General features: G+C 45.0%; 6 protein-coding genes across 6 annotated transcripts; 3 read left to right on the top strand and 3 right to left on the bottom strand.

Moving 5' to 3' along the window:
• Positions 1-505: 505 nt before the first annotated feature.
• AOL_s00004g453 (uncharacterized protein) lies at positions 506-3613 on the bottom strand (the record flags this gene model as incomplete). Its single annotated transcript, XM_011119102.1, has 4 exons — positions 506-1737; positions 1803-3065; positions 3135-3411; positions 3524-3613. The coding sequence occupies 4 exons, from the start codon at positions 3611-3613 to the stop codon at positions 506-508; spliced, it is 2862 nt and encodes a 953-aa protein (XP_011117404.1).
• Positions 3614-9532: 5919 nt separating this feature from the next.
• On the top strand, positions 9533-12243 carry AOL_s00004g452 (uncharacterized protein; the record flags this gene model as incomplete). Its single annotated transcript, XM_011119101.1, has 3 exons — positions 9533-10520; positions 10591-11651; positions 11713-12243. The coding sequence occupies 3 exons, from the start codon at positions 9533-9535 to the stop codon at positions 12241-12243; spliced, it is 2580 nt and encodes an 859-aa protein (XP_011117403.1).
• Positions 12244-16195: 3952 nt separating this feature from the next.
• On the top strand, positions 16196-17913 carry AOL_s00004g451 (uncharacterized protein; the record flags this gene model as incomplete). The annotated part of the gene is made up of 2 exons (XM_011119100.1): positions 16196-16811; positions 16886-17913. 2 exons carry the CDS (start codon positions 16196-16198, stop codon positions 17911-17913), a joined length of 1644 nt encoding a protein of 547 aa, XP_011117402.1.
• A 293-nt stretch (positions 17914-18206) lies between these two features.
• On the bottom strand, positions 18207-19021 carry AOL_s00004g450 (uncharacterized protein; the record flags this gene model as incomplete). Its single annotated transcript, XM_011119099.1, has 2 exons — positions 18207-18475; positions 18547-19021. The coding sequence occupies 2 exons, from the start codon at positions 19019-19021 to the stop codon at positions 18207-18209; spliced, it is 744 nt and encodes a 247-aa protein (XP_011117401.1).
• A 384-nt stretch (positions 19022-19405) lies between these two features.
• AOL_s00004g449 (uncharacterized protein) lies at positions 19406-20355 on the top strand (the record flags this gene model as incomplete). Its single annotated transcript, XM_011119098.1, has 2 exons — positions 19406-19488; positions 19566-20355. 2 exons carry the CDS (start codon positions 19406-19408, stop codon positions 20353-20355), a joined length of 873 nt encoding a protein of 290 aa, XP_011117400.1.
• A 219-nt stretch (positions 20356-20574) lies between these two features.
• On the bottom strand, positions 20575-22350 carry AOL_s00004g448 (uncharacterized protein; the record flags this gene model as incomplete). Its single annotated transcript, XM_011119097.1, has 1 exon — positions 20575-22350. The coding sequence occupies one exon, from the start codon at positions 22348-22350 to the stop codon at positions 20575-20577; it is 1776 nt and encodes a 591-aa protein (XP_011117399.1).
• Between the last annotated feature and the right edge of the window lie 263 nt (positions 22351-22613).

The following is a 22613-nucleotide window of genomic DNA, read 5'->3' as shown; positions in this document are numbered from 1 at the left end:
TCCATCTGGTCTTATGTTTTCTTTCTTTTGATATTTGAAATTTTTGTTTTTTTCTTCGGGGATTGGCGTCGGCATTCACTTTCTTTGAAGGTTGGTTCCCTTTCTGAGCAATACCCACGGAAAGAATGGTTAGATCTTTTAACTCTGTGTGGGTTCCATTCCCTTTTTTGTATGTAATTACTGTTTTTCCTCTTCCATGGTATTTATTCAGCCAGACGACAGTATGTGATCGGAGCATGGGTTATATAGATGAGGGATTGACTAGAAATTAAATTGTTCCACAACCATCGAGCTACATGAGTTCCCGATAAAGGGCGTAACACTAGGATGTACAATGGGACATTAGGCATGTAAATACCAGTAAGCACGCTAAACAACAGGAGTTAATCTCGAGATCTCGACAGGAAACGCCAATTTAAAACAACCATCAAAATCCGAAGCCAGAATCATTATCCAGAAGAAAGAGCAGACAGAGAGAAGGTGGGGGGGAGGCTATAATAATATATCAAACCTTCCTCGCCCGTCCTACTCTCGTAACCGGCCCGCCCAATTCCTGTGCCGCAACCGTACTTTTAACCACCAATCGTCCCTTTAATACACCACCACCATCCACCATCTTCAATTTTTCAAACAATTTCTTCCTGTCTGCTTCGGCTTCTGCATCAACGTAATGTACTACTTGCGAGAGTGGTTGTTGTTCTGAATCAGGGTCCTGTTGTAGATTTCTAGGTCCGGACTCTGGGTTCGAATCGTATATCATACTTTCGCCGAAGTCGAGGGTGTTGCTGGTTAGAGAATTATCACGAGAGAGGGTGGTTAAGTGGTATTGGTATCTTGAATTAGTGGTTGTAGTGGTGTCGACGCTATCTTGTCCTTCTGTTGGGTTTGATTGTAAAGAATTATCTCTGGACAGGCTGTTTCCGGCTGGTAGTAAGCTACCTTCTTCACTTGTGGAGTTCGCACGGCCCCGTAGTTTCCGAGGAGGGCGGCGTGAAGGTGGTTTGTTCTCCTGCTGTTTTACGGATCGTAGAATTTCTGTGAGATTGTTACGCAATAGACTTCCGCTATGTGATCCATCTTTATCGAATAGTAATGGTGGAACAGCAAGGGGGAGTTGTGAAGGAGACTTCTTCGCTGGTGATTTTAGAGTCATAAATTTGGATTTTGAAGGTGTGGTGGTTAAGCTAGCTGGTTGCGATTTTGAAGCAGAAGGTCTTCTCTTTTCCGCGACTGGGGAGATTGAGAGTGGACGTAAGCGGGTAGTGGTTTCTTCGACATCCGGAGGGATATCGATGTCCTCAATTATGAAGGGGTTATTGCTATCTTCTTGTAGGAGAGAGTGAGATTTTTGTGCTGGCTTAACAGCCCTCGATTCTTCAAATAATGGAACTCTTGGTTTCTTCGGAATGGTTTCAGCGAGATCCTTCATTTCCGGTTTCTTAACGATATATTTCCCTTCTGGCCATCTCTCTCTCCTCTTCATACTCATCTTAAGCCAGGTATCTGTTACCACCATAACACCATCCGTCCGCCATGCCCTTCGTATTTCGCTAGAAAGGTGTTTCGGGCCACTAGCCGCTGCCTGCGATGCTGTTTCGGTCGTTGTCACAAAATGTGTAATTGGGATTTCGCTATCAAAGGATGAGGTTACATATCCGCCGAGGTAGAATACCGCCTGTTCTAATTTGTCTCGGTCTTCCTTGCCGTCAAAAAGTTCTATAATCAGCTTCAACTTCTCTATGCATAACATGTGGTATAACATATTTCTCATCTTGTCCCTTGCACAATGACTTAAGGCTAACTCACTTTGACGGCAGGATCGAACTTGACAGTAACATTTTCCAAGGCAGTGGATCCTTCTTTCTTAACCTCCACTTCGCCGTTTTTCTCCTCGACAATTGGTTTGGTGTTCAAAAGGTATCTCTTGAAGGGTATGAGTTCACCCTCAGAAATACACTCCAATAACCATTCCTGCGAAACGATCGGAATCCCCCAGGCTTCTGCGGCTCTCTCTTTATCCTTGTGTTTGGATTTATCTGCCGAATTAACAATCAATAGGCTTCTAGCCTTATAGACCTTTTCGCAGAACTCTGCACCAAGTTTTCCAATGGCCTTCGTATAGTGTAAATAATCAATCCCATCGAACTTCGTAACTGAGACCGTCATTTTCTCAAATCCGGAGATGTTATGTCGTTTCATGGGGCGCCCAAGTAGATATTCGTCCGGTTCGATAAATTTATCCTCATGCAGACACCTCTCTAGCCACCAAGCTGTAACAATCTGAACTGCCTTCGAAGCATCCGAGATCTTCGGACAATCGGCTTGGATGTACGAATCTGGTACAACAATTACATACCGACTAGCCGGGGTCTCAAATAGATCCTGCAGAGCCGGGTATGTATTTCCATCAAACCCTCGAATTATACCCCGTATTCGACTCTCTTTCTCAGCATCGAACCCATAGACATGAAAGCCTTTATCGTGAAACATCTTTTTCGGTATTTCAGGCTGCAGATCTGACATTGACATGCTCGTACGGACATTGACATACGGTACATCGACAGGACCTGTAGTCGAGCTCTCTGCTTTGCTGCTAGTCCGCTGCGGTGCATCGGTTCCCCACTCGTTCGGTTTGTCGACTTTGACAGCTTTGGTGCCCATGATATCACCCCATAGAGTCTGGCTCCCGCTGCTTAACCTATCCGAAGCTGCCCGTTTGATTTTCCGTTTAGCTGGATCGGATTTAACTCTTCCATCGCTGCTACCTGATCCTTCTCTCTCTGAAAGCTTCCTTTTCCCCGTCGCAGATCGAACCCATGCTCCCTGACCACGTTCCGAAGCCGGTAAATCGAATGAAAAGTAAGCTTCATCAAGAGCCATCCCTCTTTCCACGCTGTGGTGAAACCACTCGAGACTGACGATTTTAATTCCCCACTGCTTTGCAAACTGGTATTTTTTACCTTCCGGGTTGGAAGCAACAAGGTGAGTGACTTGCTTGGTCAGGTCGCCGCTGTACGTTCCACCATTTTCTTCAGTGATTTTTTGGATTTTCTGCCGTTCCTTTTCTACATGGCGAAATTATTAGAGATCATTATGTCATCCTTATAAAAGCTAAAACTTAGTTCTTTTTTTACCATCATTAATGTTCGTAGAGCAGATCCTCAACCCCAGAAAAGGCGGAAACGCATGTTCAACTTCCAGCTCATGAATCGGAATGCTCTTGGTGGCAACCCAAGCTTCATGCGTCTTTTCAATAAAACTGATTCGCATGGGCTTGACATCGGGTCGTTGTTTTGCGACATATCGATATTTTTGGGTAGCGAGATCTCCAACAATTAGATGAGTAGCATCTGACGTAAGGTCTTGTTTCCAAACGGCGCCGAGGTCGGTAGCTTTGGCGGTAATATCGTTCTAGAAGACCGGGGTGAAGAGTTAGTAACCATGATTTTTTTATATATATATTTTTATTGTGACGTTTTGGTAAATTTCTAAAAAGTTGAAGGGGTTATTTGGACGCTCGTACACGAATATCGGCGGATACGGATGTACAACAGAGGATTAGGCCTTTAAATGGATGGTCGGCCGCTGTTGTGCCTTCATCGCCGGCACCCATTGTGGTCGTATCGCATGCAGCTCGAGCTCGAGGGATGGTTTATAAAAGGAGCTCGATTATTTTGAAATCCCAATCGATTCGTATGTTACAACTATAGTAGTATTAAGATAGCAATAGGATGATTGATGCGAGAAAGATGCAGGAGAAACCGCCTTCGAGGTAATGCGAGAAGGGAAAGCGACGGATAGAGGATCAAAGTTCTCGAGGCTGTCGATGTCAATATGTCGAGATGTCGAGAAACAAGGCTGAAGAAGCACGTTTCGGTCGCAGACCCAATCGCGTGGTTCGCCGCCATAAACATGGTCACGTGGTTAAGAAAGGTTGCCTGAATAGGTCGGAGCTCGAAATGCAACAGCAACAACGGGGATTAAAATTCGATAGTAGACTGAAGCCCAGCTTCAGCCTATTTCAAGTAACAAGTCACGATAGGTCCACTATATGAAACTAACACTATTTCCCCCAGATATATGAATTTATTTACAAATTTATTTATAAATTTATTGTTCTAATCGTTTATGACATCCACACCTGTATCGATTATCCCGACATAAAGCTTTAGATTTTATCGGATTTGGCACACGAATGGTCAAAGCTTTCGTATACCCTACAGTCATTCTATGATTTTAGATCCTATCACTCCGTCCTCAGACAATCTTTGGCTTAAAGGGGTTTAAACCAATTAAAAGACATCATATGTTGTGTAGTGACTGGCATGCGCACACAAACCGAGGTCATATTTGTGAGAAGCAAGTTAACTTCGAGCATGTATATAGGCACGAGGCTAGCACGTATATAAATGATTGATTAAGAGAGGATGATTCTATATTGGCTTTAAAACGGCGCCTTTCTTTCGGACGTCTATGAATACAATGATAGAAAGGCTAAAGGAGAATATCATCTTTGCCTTGGAAAATTCAGGCCCAGAATAACGCCACATGTTGCATAACAGATTCCCAAATTAAAGTTATATGAGTAAGTAGTTGGTTGTTATAAACGGTTCCCATATAGGGTTTGGACTTGTCTCAAACCAGGCTTCGACGGAAATTAACAAAAGGAATTGTACAACTGTGAGCTCAAAATTAGTGTCATGATACCAATCAATTCAAACGGCTGTACAGGAGACGTGAGTATCAGGGCTTCGCAGCGAGCTCACTAATTAAATTATAATCGAACCAAAGCAGTCTATAGTTGATACTCTCAGTCGTTCCACTATTAATTATATATAAGTAATCTTACAATAAGATAATAAAAAAGAAATTGTAACCTGGTGAGCCGGCCCTCACGGAATGGTCACACTCTGTCACAATAACACAATACTATGGCATCAATTTTTTTCTTTGATTTCGATATCGATAAAAATCCAGCAAAATTAAAAATATTTTTATATAGATAAGCAGTACTGTTATCAGTTCGACATTCAGCTGATATTGCTTCCTGCTCTTCCTAAGATAAGAAATTGATATATGTGTTGAATATCGTTAGTACTAACCTAGTAACTTCCTATGCAGTGTACATGTACATGTACACCCCGAAATTCAAAGAACCATCATGTGGCCAGAGACCCCCAATTCCTTAACCTCGATTTCAAAGCTTCAGCAGATCGCTTCAACAGGACCCTTTGTCTTGTCTCATGACCTTTCGTCCCGCTCTTCGCCCCGTTGGCCGAGTCATCATGGCCTCATCCTTATTTTATATTCGATCTTGGTATCCTTAGCTAGTTAAGTACATATTGCGCAGCCATCGCGTTTCCGCCATATATCTTGTCGATGGCATCGTCGGAGCACAAGATCGCCGTCGAGTTCGAAGCGGTGGCGCCTGGGTAGCCGGATGATCACTAGTTCCGAGGCTTGCGCAGCTGGCCATGTCTGACATGCATATTATTAAGTCTTTCGTCGATAGGATAGTAGATACCGGTCCCAGTTAGGTAACAGCTGCAGAACATCTCCCCAAGGCACAAAAGAACCAATACGGGTTTGATGTGCGTTTGCCTACATTAGTAAGTACTTAAGTACGTTTCAGAAAACCGGTTGGTCGGTGCTTGCTAAGGACGCGGGGATCTTAACCAACAGCGTAGCAGCAAGGCTCATTCTATTTGCCCGATTTGGAGGTAAACTGCCAGTCCATACTATATTATATTATATTCCAAGTCCAGAGCACAGGCACAAGCTGCGCTGGCGGATCGTTCGCGTTATACGAGAATTCTTTAGGTGATACGGATACAGGATAACCAATTTTAAGGTTGAATGCAGTGCTGCAAGCCCGCCGCCCGGTCGGCCTAGATCTTGGCTCTTTTGTATCCCATTTTATTCTATCTTTGTGTTCAAGTTTTAATTTCGCTTGTACGACTGTTGTCCTTTTGGACCGATGACCTAGGTTGCACCACCACCAAGATGCAACTGAAGTTCTGAATTCGAACTTGAAGGAAATAAAACATGTTGGCACCGTTGCAGCCTTTCGGTTTCAAGCAGCCTACATCTGCAGTGTAGTAGCTAGCTAGCTATCCAGGGCATCACAAGGGGAGCATGGGGCCTGGACTGTGAAGGTATCCACTCTCCATACATGTTTCTCGCTTCACTTTTTGACCCTCTTAATAAGTTCAAGAGCGGTTTCGCTTCGAAGCAGAAGAAAAAAAAATTAAAAAAATAAAAAAAAGTGCCAAAAATATGGTCATGACCCTGCTCGTAGGGAACCTGGCTGCAGCATGACGTGACCACATCTGGATGAGGCTTGCATATTGACAACAAAAGTGAAGGGGAGGGGTGTAAACGTAAACTACCATGGTGGGGCGATGATGTCTGATGCCGAGTTTTCCACCAAGAAAATGCCTAGGGCTGTGTTACGAATGCCATCGACATGGGATATCGGATCTCTGTAGAATTGTCAAAGATAGATGAAAGATTGGCGCCTTTTGACCGACGGTTAATTCCCGTATAGCGGGACATGTCGAGCTACGTGAAATATTTGATTTCAAGGACTGATTCGAGACTCAAGGCTTTCCAGAGCTAAGGAGCTAAGACTGAGTTTCCAATTTTTTTAGGTCGTACTTTGTCGGAGTTCCTTTGACAATTTTGTTTTTGATATTGCATGTTGGCATAGGTCGCTATGATGAAATACTAGACATCATTGTACTTCGGCAAGTAACAGAACTCTCATATTGGCTCTGCACTAGAGCGCTAAGGAAGATACCTTCGAAAGGGTTATCGTTTACCGAAGGAGCCGGTGTCTTATACCAGGTAGTATACCTAGTATACCTGGCCATCCGATTCAATCGATACCCTACAATATATAGCTTCACATCCTTTGACTTCCTCCAAAGGAGCGGCGATATTAAAATCTAAAGAAAGAGATTTTGCCTCCGCAAAGGCCAATTCTCCGACTTCCGGACAATAATTCCGCAGATCAGGCATCGATATTCTTCTGACAGTGGACTGATCCTGCGGCATTGACTGTCTTTGATGGCGTAGACTCTCTAACTGCCACATGCACTCTTTGCTCAGGACAAGCTCATCGGTTCTTTAAGCTTTTTGATCACGTAAGTCAGAAACATCCAGATATCCGGTATCTTGCGGGGCCGTTTCGATCCCATTGGCCGATTTACACTGCGATACTTTGCTATTTCGTATGGTCTGTCGTATAATCCACAGATAATGTCAATGCTACTCTCACCATATGTTCACTAGTTGCTAAGCCTCTGCACAGTACTTTATAGCTGTCAGCTTTTCTACTTGTCAAGCTCGACTCAAAGTTTGGGATTCTGTTCGTAGCACATAATTACCACGCGATTGTACGGCGATCCAACCTTTCGAGGGAAAGTCTTCTGGTCATTTCTTTGGTAGCGAATACTTTACGTACTTACGTATCGGGATATCCTTCAAGGTGAGTTTGGGCCCCACGTCATTCGGAACCAGGAGTCGACAATCGGACTCTTTTTTCTTTTCTTCCCTCAACGACGAAAAAAAAAATCGCAAAAGCTTACCTATTGTATCCGCGCGAGCTCTGGTTCATTCCTTTTCCGTTTTGAAGAAACCTGAAGAATTTTTTTCACCTCTACCGACGTGGCAGCTAGTAAGGGAGGAGGTATCAAGTACTTGGCCCGCCTCGTTCCCATAGGGAACAGTTGCATAAGTTTCTGAAGAATTTGGTACGTGGAATCGAATCGAGCTCGACAAGAGCCAATTTTAATATTTTATCGCAATTGTAATTCTGTTTTTGCGCCGAGTCCCCACACACCTTAAATTTTCGTTTACTCGTCCCCAGACGGCCAGATCTTGGCTGGTTGCTTCTGATTAAGGCTTGAGCATTGGCGGGCGGCATGCCATGAACTGGTACTGGCGCTGGCTGCCGAACCGTGTCCCTGTTTTGCACCGCTAGTGTTGTCATTATGGCGAAAATCTTGCCTCGAGCCAACTTAATTGGTGCTTGGACGTGCCGTGTTCAGAGAGGAAAAGGGAACGAGAGAAAGAAAGAGAGCTCGAGAGTCTAATAGACTCGAGTCGACTGAATGGAAATGCCGCCGGTCGACGACGCATGAGCCAGACTTCAGATCACAGTTCCATGCTAGCTAACATGCTAGCCACTCCACCCCACCCTGCTCAGACCTATAATATTGGCCAGCTGAGCTGCACCTGGTCCAGGAGCCTGGCCCACCATCCATACCTGCATTATTCATGGTGGCTGCCGCTTGACTCGTTAATTTGGTTAACCCCTCGGTTGTTTAAACTCTGATGTTATACGGTATCGTCGATGGTGGATATCGTATCATCGAGAGAGCCCAGAAGAGAGAGGAAACAAAAGTCACGCTCGTGTCAGCCAGTGATCACAAAAGAGGAGAACTAGAGAACTAGGGCTGCATCCTAAGCATGCACACTGCCTCTCTCTTTGTCTCTCTCTCTCTTTGTCTCTCCCTCTTTCTCTCTTGTTTAATGATATCGTGATCTGCTTTTTGTCGTATAATATAATTACGACTTGTTCTTGTTTCACGAAACCCGTTTGTCCTCCCCCTCCTCTTTCATAAAATTATATTTATTTTCATCTCCCCTCTCGATTCGATCCTGGCCTGGTTCGCATTGTTATAATTACTAGAAACGACAATCAGTTGGAGAAAACTGCATCTGGCGTTTTGGATTCCCGCTGCATGCTGCCAGCTGCCTGAAAGCCTTTTTTTTCCTTCTCGCTTCCCATGTCAGCCCCAAAATATTGAACCAGGGAGCACATCCAAAACATACAAACTTACCAGGCGGATCCGAGGTTTGGTCGACGACGTCCATCTCATCTCCGGAAGGACAAGGAACTTTAAGGCCAGCAAGTCAAGCGAGACCCAGACCTTCCTGGCCTCATCCTGCACTGTTTGCTGCGCTAAGACACAAGCAGAAAACCAATAGCATCATTCTGGCCGTGGTCGTCCCATCCTGTGCCTTTTGCTGTGGGTTTTCATCTTCGCCATATTCAGCTGCAAGCAGGCCGGCCTAAGTTCCCCGGCCATTTCCATTTTTATCTGACGGGCTTCATAAGCCAGACTGTTTCTCCCTTGATCACGGCTGCAGAGAATATCTTATAAGTATATGTGTGTGCGTGCATACACGAACAGATCAGATAAATACTTACTTCTAATTATCTTCCCGCTTCACTTTCTTTTTCTTTTCGATTTCAGAAAATTGTAATCGTTGGTTTACGGCCTAGTCGATTTCGAATTGCGCAGTCTCCCGAGGCCGTTGGATGCTTTGCTTTGCTTAAGCTTGGATCTCTCGCTTACCCTCCAGGCTAGTTACTTGCTAATAAGTATATTAACTGGGCCCGCCTGAGTTTCCCTGTTTAGAGCATCGAGGTCGTATTTTTGGTCAGCTCTGCATTGTTTTAATTTATACCCAAAGAGTTACATTCGTTCATTTATATAACGAGAAGGGACGAAAGGATGCCAAAATGGTGAATCAGCAGAGGAACAGCGGAGGCCTACTTACTGACAGGACATCTCCTTCAGCATCGTCTTCTTTACCATCTCTTCCTGCCTGCAATATTAATAATATCCGGCAGTCGACATCGACATCGACATCTACGTCGTCACCACCCAGACGCAGAACAATACACGTCTTCCAAGGTCAAGGTCAAGGTCAAAATCAAGGTCAAGATCGAGGTGCAGCCAGAGGTGCAGGCACGGGTGCCGGTTCCGACAACACGCCCGACAACACGTCCCAAAATCCCCAAAGACCATCTGCCGGACGAAGGAAATCCAACCCAAACAACATCGTCCTTAAATTCCCCCGGTTCGCTCCCAGGGCTACTGCAAAACGTCTATTCCAGCAGATCGTATCTTCTACTCCCTTTTCAACCTCTCAGCCCGTAGATATCAGACCATCCCCGCCTTCTCCTCCAGAGGCTGCTATTTCCCCTCCTCAGTATTTTCCCACCATTGCTGCCTCCTCCACAACACAAAGACCCACCACTACTACCGCCTCTCGTAATAGTAACCCACCTGCTTCGGCAGTGAATACCGGAAGGATGTCTCCTCCAACAATGGTAGCTTTAGGCGGCGGAAGCACTGGCCGCGTGGTTGCGATTGGTGGCGGGAACACGGGAATTCCATCTCATCAACATGCTTTACTAGGACAATCACCTAGGAGTAGTGGCACATCACTAGCCACTCGTCATGGCAGATCGGGAAGCGTGGGTTCCACGATATCGTGTCCTGGCGAGAAGCCTCTTGCTAGCACGAGCGGCGGTCAGGTGACTCTCGATATCCGACTTGCAGAACCCTATTTGTTTTTACAAGGTTACGATTCGCATCATCAGCATACTGTCGGTGGACCGGCGTTGCTGAGAGGAACGTTGGTCGTAAAAGTTGCAAAAGCTGCGAAATTTAAGTCTATAACTTTGACTTTTAAGGGTCGTGCTAGGACGGATTGGCCTGAAGGTAATATTTCTTGCCCTTTAAATTTAAATTTCACATCTCACGAAATAGAGAGCTAACCATGGAAATCTAGGTATTCCACCATCGAAGACGGCCTTCTATGAAGAGAAGGAGATCATGACACACCACTGGCCTTTCTTCAACGCCCAATTCGCTACTGCCGAGACTACATATGGAGCCGATGCTACGAGACTACTTCCTCCTGAGCCGGACCATAGGCCGTCTCGTTCCCTTAGCGGAACACCTGGAACCAGTGCTATTGGGTCTTTGGCTAGAACGTCTTCCCCGATCGGGATCTCAGCCGCATCTGCTACCCTTGCAAACGCCACCCTTGTGAACGACAAAAGACTTTCCTTGCAGTTGAATCAGCGGGGTAGTTTTGGTAGGAGTGAATCTCCGGGTCGTTCCGTTGCCTCCAAGGGATACAAGTTATTCCAGCCCGGTGAATACACCTATAATTTCGAGCTTCCGATCGAAAATATTCTTCCAGAAACAATTCAGTGCGAGTTAGGAACTGTCAAGTATGAACTTGAAGCTACAATTGAGCGAGCTGGTGCTTTCCGGCCCAATCTAGTGGGAAAGAAGGATGTCGTATTGATTCGATGCCCTGCCGATACGAGCTTGGAACAGGTTGAACCGATTGCTATCAGCCGTAATTGGGAGGATCAACTTCACTACGATATTGTGATTTCTGGGAAATCATTCCCGATGGGGTCGCAAATCCCGATTGCCTTCAAGCTAACACCACTGGCCAAAGTTCGCTGTCACAGGATCAAAATATATGTCACTGAGAATACTGAATATTTCTGTCGAAACAAGAAAGTCCATCGTATTGAACCTACTAGGAAAATACAGATTTACGAGAAGAGGGCAGACGGTGCTGTCCATGCTTCCTACCCTGGTTCGTCGGTCCGCGTGACAGCCGGTGGCCGTCATGGAGATCCGGATAACCCGGATTCCGAATTGGGACCCGATCAGAGACTCGGAGACAACTTGCTTGGTGACTTGGAGGGAGATTTGATTGGGCCTACGGAAATGGAATTCAATGTTCGACTTCCAGGGTGTGGCGCGAAGGAGGGTAAGATCCACTTTGACACGACGTATAAAAATATTCAAGTCCATCATTGGATCAAGGTAAGACTTTCCCCATCCCCATTAGTCATATCGTGTTACAGAAACTAATGGGTTGCTTTAGATTGTGATGAGACTGAGCAAAGTTGATCCTAATGACTCTGGCAAGAGACGTCACTTCGAAATCTCAATCGACTCCCCCTTCCACATTCTATCATGCAAATGCTCGCACGCCAATATCTCGCTGCCAGCATACTCAGATCGTGACAACACTTCACCACCCACCAATTCTTGCAATTGTCCTGGCTCTAGTTCAGGACGAAATACTCCTTTGCCATTCGGAAACATGGAAACTGCCCTCCCCGATACTGCACCGGATGGTACAGCTCGGCCGATGCATCTTCTACGTGCTCCGTCTTTTAACCCGCCTGCGTTCGATGATGATATCGCGCCACCGCCATTGGCTACACCGCCTCCACACTACGATACTGTGGGAAGTGGCCTAGCTGACTACTTCGCTCGTCTCGCTGACCAAACTGCAGAGGATGACGACACAGAGGAGGACGATAGCCCCAGTGAGAATCTTGAAGTTACATCGCCTACTCGTCTTGCTCGAAGCTTAGATGAGCGTAGGACTTGGGTGCCAGCTGCATAGGTCTAAAAGCACCCTTCCATTGTCCCAGCCTGATGGTCGTCGGTATACGCAACGATTACCGAACGTGACAATCGTCTCTCATTATATATACTATCTCATTTTTTGGGTTCATTTTTTCCTTCATCGTTTGGGAATATACATATCGGTGTTTAGTTGTTTCTTTTGTTTCTTGGGACTTCTACAATTTGGGTCGCCCATTCCGGTTGTTATTTCCTTCCAGCGTTTTTGGTTTTCCCTTAAAAGATTTTCCCGGTGTTAGAGATTTATTTTTTCTTGGATATGGCTTGCAATGAGTTATCATTTTGTCTGTTGAATGTTACTGGCGTTTATGATCATTTTACTATTATCCCTTGAGTATTATCATTCTCATGAATCAATCAATGCAATGCTAGTGTTTACCTTCATTCTTCGAACTCGAGTTTTCTTTCTGGCTTCCAAAACCCTCACTACCTTTTTTTACTCGTCTCGCATGCATATGCATATGTATACCCTCTGCTTTGGATTCCCTAGTCTTGGATCCAGCGATTCCCCATTAGCATGGTAAGACGTTAACGCCTGACCCTTTCCCGTATATTTTATCGTTCATTTTTGATTCGGTGCATGAACTCCTTTCTTTTTTTGCAACTGCTTTTGTGTCGGGTTTGATCCTTATAGTGGTCTTTAAGCTGGCTACCGAAATTGGGAATGTATTCTTACTTGTGTATTATAAAAGCATACTTCTGTGAATTTCTCGTCCTGGTTCTTTTTTATTTATTTTGTGTATATACTTATTTATTGCAGGTCTGGGACTAGGGACTTACTATACTAGTAGATTTACTAGGTAGAAGTTCTGTTCATGTCTTTCATTCTTGATATCTTTTCTTCGCAGACTTTTTTTTGGTGAATGATGGATGATATCGATAGTAATTGTGATATCATGGTATCGATATTTGATGTTTCAGTCAGGTTTAGTTGATACCAATTACTTCGGGAATCTCCAGGAACGAGTAGATATTCAAATTCTTTAGATCTACTCTTAAGATTTTTAGGTATAAGTATATACTTTATACCCAGAGGTCCTTCGGTTATTTATAAATTTGGCTTAGCCAGAAGCTTTGACATATGTACTCGATACAAAGTATCAATGTCGATAACCTTCATTTCTCATAACATATGCAGGGAAGTACCAAATCGATCGATACCCGCTATCAATATCTACATTCCCAGCGAATAGCAATGCATATGCATCTGCAAAACCCGAGAAATGTGGTTTTTTGTCTCACTGTACTTACATGGATACGCTCTTAGGTATGTAACTAAGTATGTAGACCAAAATACTCCTACCTGGTCAGAGAGAGCTAGCTGAACATAGATATAGATCCTCCCCCCTTCGGCGTTCTATTACTAAAAGATTTAAGTCACGCGAGAACCTTATAATTCGATAATAGATGATTAAATCCCCCCTTTGATCTATACATTTCGAATACTTTCCCATACAATGTATTCGGTGTAGTTAGCTTGGAGTATAGCCTACTTAGCTATAAGGTGTATAAGAAACTAGTGTCATCATGCATCGATCGATCCAGAACTTGAGACGTCACAAGACCGGTCGACCCCCAATCCGATCGTCCTATGTCGGCGTCTAAGAAAAGAAAAAGGGCTTCTGGTAGGCTACCCTTTTTTAAACGGGTACTTTTTGAAGGGAGGAGGAGAGGAGGAAGACTTTAAAACCGCTAAAACTCCCAGTTCTTAAAAAGGGAAGCAAAAGATCTGATATTCTCCGTGAGTGGGCGGTAATCTGATAAAAAATGATATCTTCAGGTCAAGACATTTCCTTCTCTCCCCCTCGAGGGTTATTGCATGGGTGTATGTCTATGCATTATACCTAAGTATAAGTAAGTATATATGGCCAATATGACGAAGGAGTGTGTGACGGGTCAAGCATATTTATAAGATGCTATAGTATATTTATCTATTAGACAGGGCTTGTGCATTGCATTGTTATGATTCTTAGATGTTAGTCAACTATAGTACTACTGATCATGAGACCGAATTTATCGAATTCATTCAAAACGCAGTTGCTTAAGTCATATCTTCCTCGCAATTAAGATTATTCATTTTGACGTATAGATTCATTCTACCCCGAATACCAACTGTGTGTATACGTCGGGGAAAAAACGGTCGATCAGAAAGACAGAAAAGCATCATCTGAAACGTCATCGTTTGAAACTGTGGATAATCATACCTTTCCCGCTCCAGGGATATATATATCCATCCATCTATCTATACAGTATACCCTTCGAATTCTGTTAGTTAATTGGCTATATATTTTAAGGTCTACGGCTGTGCAGTGCAAAGAACGGGTAAACCTACTGCCAGTATGGAAGTTTTGGGAAGTATTTCAACCTTCTCGTCAATTCTTCCATCCCAAGAGAAATCTCAAGGAAAACAAGAGTCTTGATTTAATATATTTCAATCACGGTGTCTTTCCCAGGGTTGGTAATCCTGACTCGAGTCCACTTGATTTTCCCTTCGTTCGTTTGCAACGTTTGCCAATTCCGACTGGGCGCAAGAAGTAGCGCAAGCACAGCCCTGACCCTTGGAGAAGAGCTGCGGTGAAACCGTTGGTACCCCTGGCTGTCCCCTCATAAGCGACCGAGTCTGCGACAGGCCTCAAACTTGCAACGTCCCGATGACGCTGTGTAAAAAGTCGTCAAGCACACCCCCTTCCTCGTCTTGTCGCTTCTTTTTGGTACCTGCCGCATTCTTCTTGTGAACTGATATGATACGAGACCAGATGTCACTGGCGCAATTGCCTGAAGCAGAAAGACGCACTTGGGAAGAGTCTTGGAAGAGGTGAACTCTGGGCGGTTTCTTTTGTTTTTTGTCTTGTTATTTTCTGCTGGATCGTAATATTGTTTGTGCATCCATCGGGACTTTTTGCCCTGGATGGATGGGCATTTCAAACTTTGACCTCCTTGAACGCGGGGTTCGGTGGGTGAAGAGGATGAGGAAGGCAATCATGTTGAACCGGCTTCGAACAATGGACAAAGTAGATGATTATCATGAACAACCACAGATTCTTTCTCGAAGAAGAAGGTCTGAATGCATTGTTATCCGAGTGATGAGAAACTTCGAAAATAAAAAAAAAACGGTCGTACTTACTAGAATCCAAAGTGTATTGGTTTAGAGCCAGAGAGAGAAGAAAAGCGTTTATGCAAGGCACGCGAGGAAGGAGGTGCAGCACACTACACCTCGCCCGTTCCAGGTGTCTTGCTTCACCAGCACCAGCACCAGCACCAAAGCCAGCTAGTCCGTCAAAGCCGCGGGAAAATTCCAAAGTTTACACCAAAGAAAAGAAAAAATGGGTCCCAAAACACAACCTGGATAGATATACTTGACATCCTCGCCATATACTTTTTATCTTCTTCTTCTCTTCTACTTCTTCTTTCTTTCTCTCTTCCCTTTTTCTACTCTACCTCTCTCTTTTTTTCTTTCTTTCTTTCCTTTCTCGATGTGCTGGCACAATCAAGACATCTTAACCTAGGTTTGTATCTTATTAGGTTTCGCATGTCGGCTTGTTCACTTCGATTACATTCTCTATATCGACTCTGCAGTGCAGCTGGTATCGTCATTCACTTCGTATCAAGTTCCTTGACGGACAAATAAACAACCTTTATCATAAACGCTTTTTACTCTCTTTTTATCTTTCTTCCTTTCTTATATATATATATCCTCATCCTTCTTTTGTCTTTTTTTATTATTTTATCTTTTTTATTTTTCATCATTTGCGTGGACGACATCGTTGCATATATTCTTTTCTTGAGGGTTTTGCTTCACGGCGGGCTCGTGATCAATATTCTTTAACGGCAACGATAAGATATCGATTAAGGATTGGAAAAGGAAAAGTAAAACAGGGATATCGAAGACTTATACTATATATATCCGACAATTCTCTCTATCTCAAAAAAAGATGCGAACTTTATCAACCAACCCAAGGAGGGCCGGGGTGGTTCTGGCAATGGTCCCTGTCATTGTTAACGCAGCGCCTGCAGCGACTGCTATCCGCAGGCGAGACGACGACGACGATGACGATGACGACGACGATGATGATGACGATGACGACGATGATAAGAAGGATAGGAAGGATAAATTCACATCAATCGACTTGGGTTTCAGCTTCACAACCATTGAAGGGGCTAAGCCTATCGAACCCACATCTGCACCACCACCACGACAGACTCGACCTCCCATAGAAGAAGGCCCACAGTTTGGATCCGTAAAACCATCACCTGAGGTTACTACTTCTTCACCTTCTGCCAAACCAACAACTGGTCCGCAATTTGGTGCCGTACCTGGTGAAGATGAGAATGAAAGGGAACGAGAAACGACTAGCTCTCGACGTAGAACGACGACAACCACAACAACGTCGATAGAGCCTGAAACCACTGAGCCTTCGAATACTTCTCCTGAGATTAACACTGCACTTCCTGGTGAAACAAATGGAGCTAATGCTTCGCCTACACCTCAAGTCGGTGAATCGGCTGACCATATTCGTATGGAAATCGGTATTGGTCTTGGTGTCCTTGGTATGTTTGCGACTCTTCTACCCTCCATCAAAAAAACAAAGATCACCAAAAAAAGGCTAACGGACCCGATTCAGGTTTCTTTCTCATCCTGTCTGTCGCAATCTTCCTTTGGCTCAAGCGTCGAAGAAGGGGCAATGGTTCCATGTGGGGCGCCGTTAAGAGCATAGGCCGAAGCAGAAGGAATGAAGACCGTGGTCCAATCGAACCCAATATGTCGCAGACATACGAATCCCGTGCCATGGGAGACCGTAATGAATGGCCAGCAGTTCCAGACGCCGCAATCCTAAGCTATGGCGATGTTAAACGTCTCTCTGAATCGATGTCCGATGAGAGCTTCACTTCCTTGAGACGTAAATACACCATCTCTAGATCCATTGATATCCCAGTAGCCAAACCGTCCCCGCCCCCACCCAGAGGACGAACTAGCAGTACCAGCAGTTACGTAACCATGACTGTCGCCGGCCATCTTCCTCACATTTCCAGCTCGGGTTTCGACGATTCCTTCCTTGAAAACATCGATGAACATCCAAATCATACTTTCAGAGACCCCTTCGCAGACCCCTACTCCCCAACTACTTCGTCCATGCCACCAGCTCCATCACCACTCCGCTTCCCTGTCAAACCGATTGCACCCATCCAAACAGGTCGTGTCAGGGCAATGCACAAGTACAATGCCAGCGATGAAACCCTCGAGTTAACCGATCCTCGCATCTTAAGCCCCGGTGGAAGACTTGTAATCACAAACCGTTCACGAGAAGATTCCGTTCCATCTCTGCCACCATCGCCGCCCAGAAAGAGGGGAATGATCAGGAACAGTGGCCACGTTATTCCTCTTCCATTGAGAGTTAACCGTGACCAGCCCCCAAGGTTCCCTTGGAACAACCGCGAGAGTGGCCTTAGTGTCAATTCGGAGGCCCCAGCTCGTCATCGTGGCGTCAAGAGCTGGGTGAATCATGAAGTTGAAATCAGAGAACGTTACCCATCGAACGAGGAGGTTGATAGCCCGCGGTACGCTCAGAGCGAGGCAACATTGTACAACAGATTTAGTATTAATAGCGGGATGGACACCAGGCGCACGGAGTATGAGTACTACAGTCGTTAGAAGAACGTTTAGCGTTGAAAGAGCTGTAGAGGTGTTTGGTTAAACTTCTTTTTTTTGGTGGCTGATTGATTCCCTTCTTGATTTTGCGATTTGGCGACCACTTTTTCCATTCTTTAACTTTAATGTGTATATATAAAGGATATCTACCCCTCGATCGTCCACAATGGCGTTTGAGAGGGCTTTTTTTTGGAATTGCTTGGTGTGTAATTGGTTGAATTGTTCTTCGTAATTGGTCCGGTAGTGGAGAGTAGAATATGGAGTCTGTTTTTTTCTTTCTTTATCTAGAACGAGTATTACACTGAGAATATGACGAGATCATTGTACCAACAGTAGATACCGATGAGTGCCAAAGTTGAGACGGAGGGCGTGATGTCCATCTCAATCATCGAGTAGACGAGCAAAGTTCCGAGTGGAGGGACCATCTTCATAACTGCGTAATAACCGTTATTGTTGACATTATAGATCATCCAGCAGCCGGCGCCTACAGCTATAGCTATGAAAACCACTTGCATTGCTACCAAAGTTTTGCGTGGGTGGGTGAGATAAATGATGAACCAGATTACTTTGGCACGCGACACCATTAGTGGCTGTAACAGGCATATATATATTTTAGGAGTTCAAAGCGAAGCTTACCAGGGAACGACTTTACGGTCCTTCCGATAGATTCCCAGTGGTCTGTTTCTTCTAAATACTGCTTCTGTACGAGGATGTACAATGCAAGGAGTAGCAACGTTAAAGGCACTGCGAGAAAGAACGCCTGTCCGAGATCTCCGATTTCCGCATCCTCGTCGTCGTCATCATCTTTATCGTCACCCTTCTTTTGTTCCTTGTCCTTCAAGAATTCGTTCTTTGGTCCACTTCTATCGGGTAATCCGGATGGGATATTGAATGATTCGTAGGTTATTTTCCCGTCTTTCTTCTGGTCTTTCGATAAAGCTTCCGCCAATGGAGCTTGAAGATGCTTCAGGTCGAACGGTACTCCGTTTTCAAGATGTGGAAGGTTGGAACCAATCTGTTCCATTAGGGTTTTCCTTGGGATATCTTCGACCTCGGTATCCGAATCGACCCTTGCCGCTTTTGATTTTTGGTTTTTCCGCTGTCGAGCCATCTTTCAAGTGCCGGTCAATCAATTGTTGAAGTTTTGACGTTTAAAAGCGTGGAAATTGAAGTTAGTTGGTGAGGTTTGTATCGAACTAGTCGGACGCGTGAATTGGATGTTCTTCACCTTCTGGAGCTACCCCGGACCACATTCATTTCGGAACTTCACGAATTCAGCACCACTAAGACAAGCCTCATGGTCCGAGCGTCATTGAGCCTGAATATCGATATCGACAGTGCTAGTGCACGTTCCTCTTAGCTTTGAGGTTTTTTTTCTTCTCTCTGTCTTTTTTTTAAAATCCAATGCGTGGCCTGTTGACCTCCTATTCCTCATCCTCATCCTCCTTCTCTGCAGTCGCATAGATCAAGCAGCAGCAACAGGTATCCAGTCACAATGCCAGCAATAGTAAACCGTCTTCGAAGCCCTCGCGGTCTCGCCATATTCCTACTTCTACCAATCCTCATGGCGGCATTCTGGTCCGTTAACTTCTTCCTCTTCATTCCCATTGTTATATATAAAATATATGATACTAACATATCCTCTAAAAAAGTAGCTACTACACCCTCTCCCAACTCTCCACCCACTCACCTATCCGTAACCGTAACATCGCGCTTCTAATAGCCCACCCAGACGATGAAGCCATGTTCTTCTCCCCAACAATCCAATCCCTCGTCTCCCCATCCCTCCAAAACACCGTCCAAATAGTCTGTTTCTCAATCGGTAACGCCGAGGGAATCGGTAACATCCGCGAAACCGAATTACTAGCTTCCGCCTCAATCCTAGGTGTCACCAACGTCACCAACAGCGTAATCATCCTCGATGACCCAAACATTGAAGATTCGATGACAAAATCTTGGCCGGAGGATTTATTAGCTTCTTTGATTTCTGATTCTTTGAAGGATCTTAGAGAGGAGAATGGTGGGAAAGGTGTGGATACTTTTATCACTTTTGATAAAGGTGGTGTTTCGGCTCATCCGAATCATGTTTCGTTGCTTAGAGGGGCTAAGTATTATTTACGACATTATCCCAAGCAGAATGATATTTTGTTGTATACTTTGAATACTGTGCCGGTTTATAGGAAGTATATTAGCATACTTGATGCTTTTGTTACTACTTTGTTGGATAGGGTTAAGAATGGGGCGAGCGAGGTGGAGGAGGGAGAGGGATATAATGGGGCACCGAAGTCTGCTATGTATTTGAGTAATTGGCAGGGATATAGGACGGCGCAGAAGGCGATGACGGAAGGACATAAAAGTCAGATGGTGTGGTTTAGATGGGGATGGATCACGATGAGTCGGTATATGGTGTTTAACGATCTAGTGCTGGACACGGATCTATCTTAAACAGCCCTTTTAACATCTTGGAGATATGAAAGCGTGTAGTTTGTAAAACGTTACCCATCGGCTGGGTGAAACTTTTGTAAATGGTATCTAGATCTAATATATATACACTGTACAGTATAACGCTATATACGGAGAAAAAAAAAGAAAGAAGAAAATTAAAATAAAAAAAACTCTTATGTTAATAACATGCACGATTGCTAGCCCCCCCCCCTCGCAAACTCACATAGCAGGGAATCCCTTCAGTCCGGCCATCGAAGCCGGATACTTATACCTAAACTTCACCCTCTCCGGCACAACCTTCTTCTCATCGACTGCCTTCGGCTTCTCAAATATTGGCCTATATTCGTGCCAATAGGCTCCAAACTCCTCCAATATATTCATCTGTATCGTCTCAAACTCCGCAATCGGTAGGTTTAATTTTTGCATACGGTCCCAATGCGCCCTGACAAGCGCATATAACCAATACCCCATCGAGTCCTTCCACATGCACACCTTGTACAACTGTTCATCCATCATCTTCTCCAGCCTCCAGAGTTCGGATCCTTCGTGGCTACTGCTCTCCGCCGGCATGTTGACCCATCGTTCTCGGGAGGTCATGTACTTCTGCTGTACTTTGGTACGGAAGTACATTACTGCCTTTCTGATCTCCTTCTCCGCCAATTCCAATTCCTCAGGATCGTCGGATCTTGCCAAAGATCTAATCACAATATCTCTAGCTTGTAAACTTGGTTCGGCGTTTTGCGTCCTCTCCTGCATCATGGTCGACAACTTCGATGTCGCATCCGCGGGTAGGAGTCCGTATTTCGGCCGTGAGAATGCGTAGCTGTAGGTTAACAGTACATCCCAAGTCTTCTCATCGATTTTCAGGCCATATATCCGAGACAAAAACTCCACGGCTTGTAATGCTCCACTGAACTGCGAGTTTCGACAGTATGCAACAGCAAGTGCCTTCAAGGTCCTCGCAGTCGGGTATACCGGTGATCCCTTGGGAATTATAGGTTTTGCAGATTCGTTGTTCCCGTCGATTTTGACGCCATAAACATTCCGAAGGATCTTCGAAATACCGGGAATATCGCCAACTCTTGCATGCGCCATTATTAGAAGCTCTACGGTCATGGAGTTGGGGTATAATCCATTCTTTAGGAGCTCGGCGTATATTGCCATTGCCTCTGTGACAGCGTTATTCTCTTGTCCCATCCAGTAGTTGACATATTTTTCGGTATGGACGAGCGGGAACTTTTCGAGACTGTTGGCGGGACGGATGCCGGCTACCATTGCTAGACGGGTGTTATATGTCCATGTATTGGGTTTTAGTCCTTGCTTTAACATCCTATTCCAGAACGAGTCTTGTATCGTTTTGTTCTGTGTCCACATTGCTTTTCCCATGAGACCAGTGTAGTCCAGTATAGTGGGTTGGTGGCCGTTCAGAATCATATTTTCGAGTACGAAGTTCAAGTCGGACCAGAAGCGTTTATAAACCCTTATGTAGGGATTGGCGTCTGGTACCGTGCCCGGAACGATCTTTCGAGCCATCTTTTCAACCGGAAAGATGAGTTTCGGATTGGCAGCAATGAGGATGTTGCTAAAATCCGTGCTGGAGAGGTATTTTATAAACCCATGCTGATGAAGGTCCTTGAAAGATTCCAAGACTTGTTTGAAAGATTGCGACCGTACGCTACTAGCGAAGGAACGTACGGCCGTAGGGATCTTAGTACCAATCGCTGGAACCGCAAGGGAGTATTTAGACGGTAAGTCTGCGGGGTCTTCGACGATAGTAGGCGTTTGGTATTGTTCGGGGAGTTCGAAGTGTTCGAGAACGTCGAGATCGATTGAAGCAGCAGCCGGCTGGAAAGACTCGAACGTCGGAACAGCCCCGCCATATGCCATTGAGGATTGGAATCGATTCCATCTTCGCCAGACCAGTCCTCCTCTGGTGCCTCGGGGGCAGAGACTCCGCCGGGTGAGGTTGAGGACTGGTGAAGAGCTCGTTATCATGGTTGAACCTGTTGAAAGACCTAATGCTTGGGGCCGGTACGTCTAATCCATCAACTGTCCTAAAGAAGCCTTCTTAAACCCAATCCTGCTCGAATTGTCTTCCTCCTTCCTGCCTTCCTCCTCTTAAGCTTTCCACCGTTCGTTGTTTTGAAATGAAGTCGATGCAGAGGGTCGAGGGTCTTCGGATAGTTGAGAGTGGGGTGAACGGAACCAAGAGGGAAAAAAAATTGTTAGAATCGAAGCTAAGACCGAACGGCCGAACC

Source organism: Orbilia oligospora (genome assembly GCF_000225545.1).
Source record: "Orbilia oligospora ATCC 24927 unplaced genomic scaffold scaffold00004, whole genome shotgun sequence".
Lineage (NCBI taxonomy): Eukaryota > Fungi > Ascomycota > Orbiliomycetes > Orbiliales > Orbiliaceae > Orbilia > Orbilia oligospora.
Note: the sequence above shows the minus strand (reverse complement) of the source record. Positions and strands in the feature narration are given on the sequence as shown.